Below are 2,510 nucleotides of genomic sequence, written 5' to 3' on the forward strand. Positions count from 1 at the left end.
ATTGTTATTTAGCATGGGCTCTCCAGTGTTAATGCTTGAACTCGTGAGGGGTTTGCCATAGTCTGCATTTGTAAGGATTCTCTTGAGAATTAATTCTCTAACGTCATGCAAGGGGTGAATTGTGACTGAAGACTTTGCCACACTCATTTGCATGGTTTCTTTCAAGTATGAATTCTGTGATGCCTTGCAAGCTTTGATCGTGCACTGAAGAGCTTGCCACAGTCATTACTTCTGAAAGGTTTCTCCCCAGTATGAATTCTTCGATGGTATGCAAGGGAGCTATCATACCTGAAGATCTTCCCACATTCATAACATTTATAAGGTTTCTCTCCAGTATGCCTTCTCCTGTGACATGCAAGCTTTGAATGTTTCGTGAAAACCTTGCCACACTCATTACATTTGTAAGGTTGTTCTCCAGTATGGATTTTCTGATGGGTAGTTAGGACTGAACGAAGACTAAAGGCTTTGCCACATTCATAACACTTGTAAGGTTTCTCTGTACTGTGAATACTTTGATGACTAACGAGGTGTGAATTCCGAGCGAAGGCCTTTCCACACTGATTACACTTGTAAGGTTTTTCTCCAGTATGAACTCTCCTGTGACATATAAGGTTTGACGTTTGAGTGAAGGCCTTGCCACACTCACTACATTTGTAAGGTTTTTCTCCAGTATGACTTCTCCTGTGAAGTGCAAGGTTTGCATTTCGAGTGAAGACCTTGCCACACTCATTGCATTTGTAAGGTTGTTCTCCAGCATGGATTTTCTGATGGGTAGTTAGGATTGAACGAAGACTAAAGGCTTTGCCACACTCATAACACTCGTAAGGTTTCTCTCTACTGTGAATACTTTGATGCCTAACAAGGTGTGAATTCCGAGCGAAGGCCTTGCCACATTCATTACATTTGTAAGGTTTTTCTCCAGTATGAACTCTCCTGTGATATACAAGGTTTGCATTTCGAGCGAAGGCCTTGCCACACTCATTACATTTGTAAGGTTTTTCTCCAGTATGACTTCTCCTGTGACGAGCAAGGTTTGCATTTCGAGTGAAGACCTTGCCACACTCATTACATTTGTGAGGTTCCTCTCCAGTATGGATTATCTTGTGGGTAGTTAGGATTGAATGAAGACTAAAGGCTTTGCCACACTCATAACACTCGTAAGGTTTCTCTCTACTGTGAATACTTTGATGACTAACAAGGTGTGAATTCCGAGCGAAGGCCTTGCCACACTGATTACATTTGTAAGGTTTTTCTCCAGTACGAACTCTCCTGTGACATATAAGGTTTGAATTTTGAGTGAAGGCCTTGCCACACTCATTACATTTGTAAGGTTTTTCTCCAGTATGCCTTCTCCTGTGACGTGCAACGTGTGAAGTTTTAGTGAAGACCTTGCCACATTCGTTGTATTTGTAAGGTTTCTGTCTACTGTGAATACTTTGATGCCTAACAAGGTGCCAATTTCGAGTGAAGGCCTGGCCACACTCATTACATTTGTGAGGTTTCTCTCCAGTATGGATTGCCTGATGGATAGTTAGTCTTGAAAGTACACTAAAGGCTTTGCCACACTCATTACACTGGTAAGGTTTCTCTCTAGTATGACTCCTTCGATGGCTTGCAAGGGAGCCATTTTGCCTGAAGACCTTACAACATTTGCAACATTTATAAGGTTTTTCTTCAGTATGGATTACTTGATGGGTAGTTAGATTTGAATAAACACTAAAGGCTTTACCACACTCATTACATTTGTAAGGCTTCTCTCCAGTATGAATTCTCTGATGACATTCAAGATGTAAATTTTCAGTGAACACCTTGCCACATTCAGTACATTTGTAAGGTTTTCCACTATTGTTTACTTTTAGTCCTTGTGTGAGTGATAAAGAAAAGATGAAATCATTCTCATCTTTTTTAGAAACGTGGGTTTTGACACTAGAAGGAATTTCTGGAAGTGGTGAAACTGAAGAACCACGGTTGATAGACTTGACTTGATTACATTCGTCAACTTTTCTTTTACTTTGAAATAGTTGCAGATGAAGCACGTGTGACTTAAAGATTACTCCACACTGATTTTTAATAAGCTTGTTTCCTACAGCCCTTCTACCATGTCGATCTCTTCTACCAGTGAGATTTTCTTTCTGGGTCAGAAGCACTGCTTTGTAACTTCCTTCATCATCTCCCCATTGATACTCAAAATCATGTATATTTTTCTGGACTTCTCTAAAGGAAAAGTCTTCAATGTCATGGCTTTCAGGTCTTTCCAATATCACTGTTTGGAATGCTTCTCCTGCACTCGTTTTCCCTTTTGGTGGTATAGTTTTTATTACAAATGCAGGAGAGAGATCTACAAGATATAAAGAACCATAAGTTTCCAATTAATTATAGCATGTAAGCAAACATTTCACATTGATGAACTTAATATTACATCAAAAGTAATACTCATATTAAATGTACTTATGAAACTTCGGAAAAATAAAATTCAATTCTTAGGAACACAAAAGGAATAGTATTGTTTA

The 2,510-nt window shown here is 39.2% G+C and overlaps 1 protein-coding gene across 1 annotated transcript in view; it reads right to left on the reverse strand.

The window, feature by feature from the left end:
• Positions 1–161: 161 nt before the first annotated feature.
• The window catches only part of LOC105809512 (zinc finger protein 665-like), a 26,092-nt gene continuing 23,743 nt past the window's right edge, over positions 162–2,510 (reverse strand). The window contains exons 4-5 of the mRNA XM_012643333.1: positions 1,473–2,338; positions 162–1,388 (exon numbers count right to left, since the gene is read on the reverse strand). Coding sequence (XP_012498787.1) covers positions 162–1,388; positions 1,473–2,338 — 2,093 coding nt within the window. The remainder of the gene's footprint in view (positions 1,389–1,472; positions 2,339–2,510) is intronic.

This window comes from Propithecus coquereli, unplaced genomic scaffold (assembly GCF_000956105.1).
Source record: "Propithecus coquereli isolate 6110/MARCELLA unplaced genomic scaffold, Pcoq_1.0 Scaffold196, whole genome shotgun sequence".
NCBI classification, from domain to species: domain Eukaryota; kingdom Metazoa; phylum Chordata; class Mammalia; order Primates; family Indriidae; genus Propithecus; species Propithecus coquereli.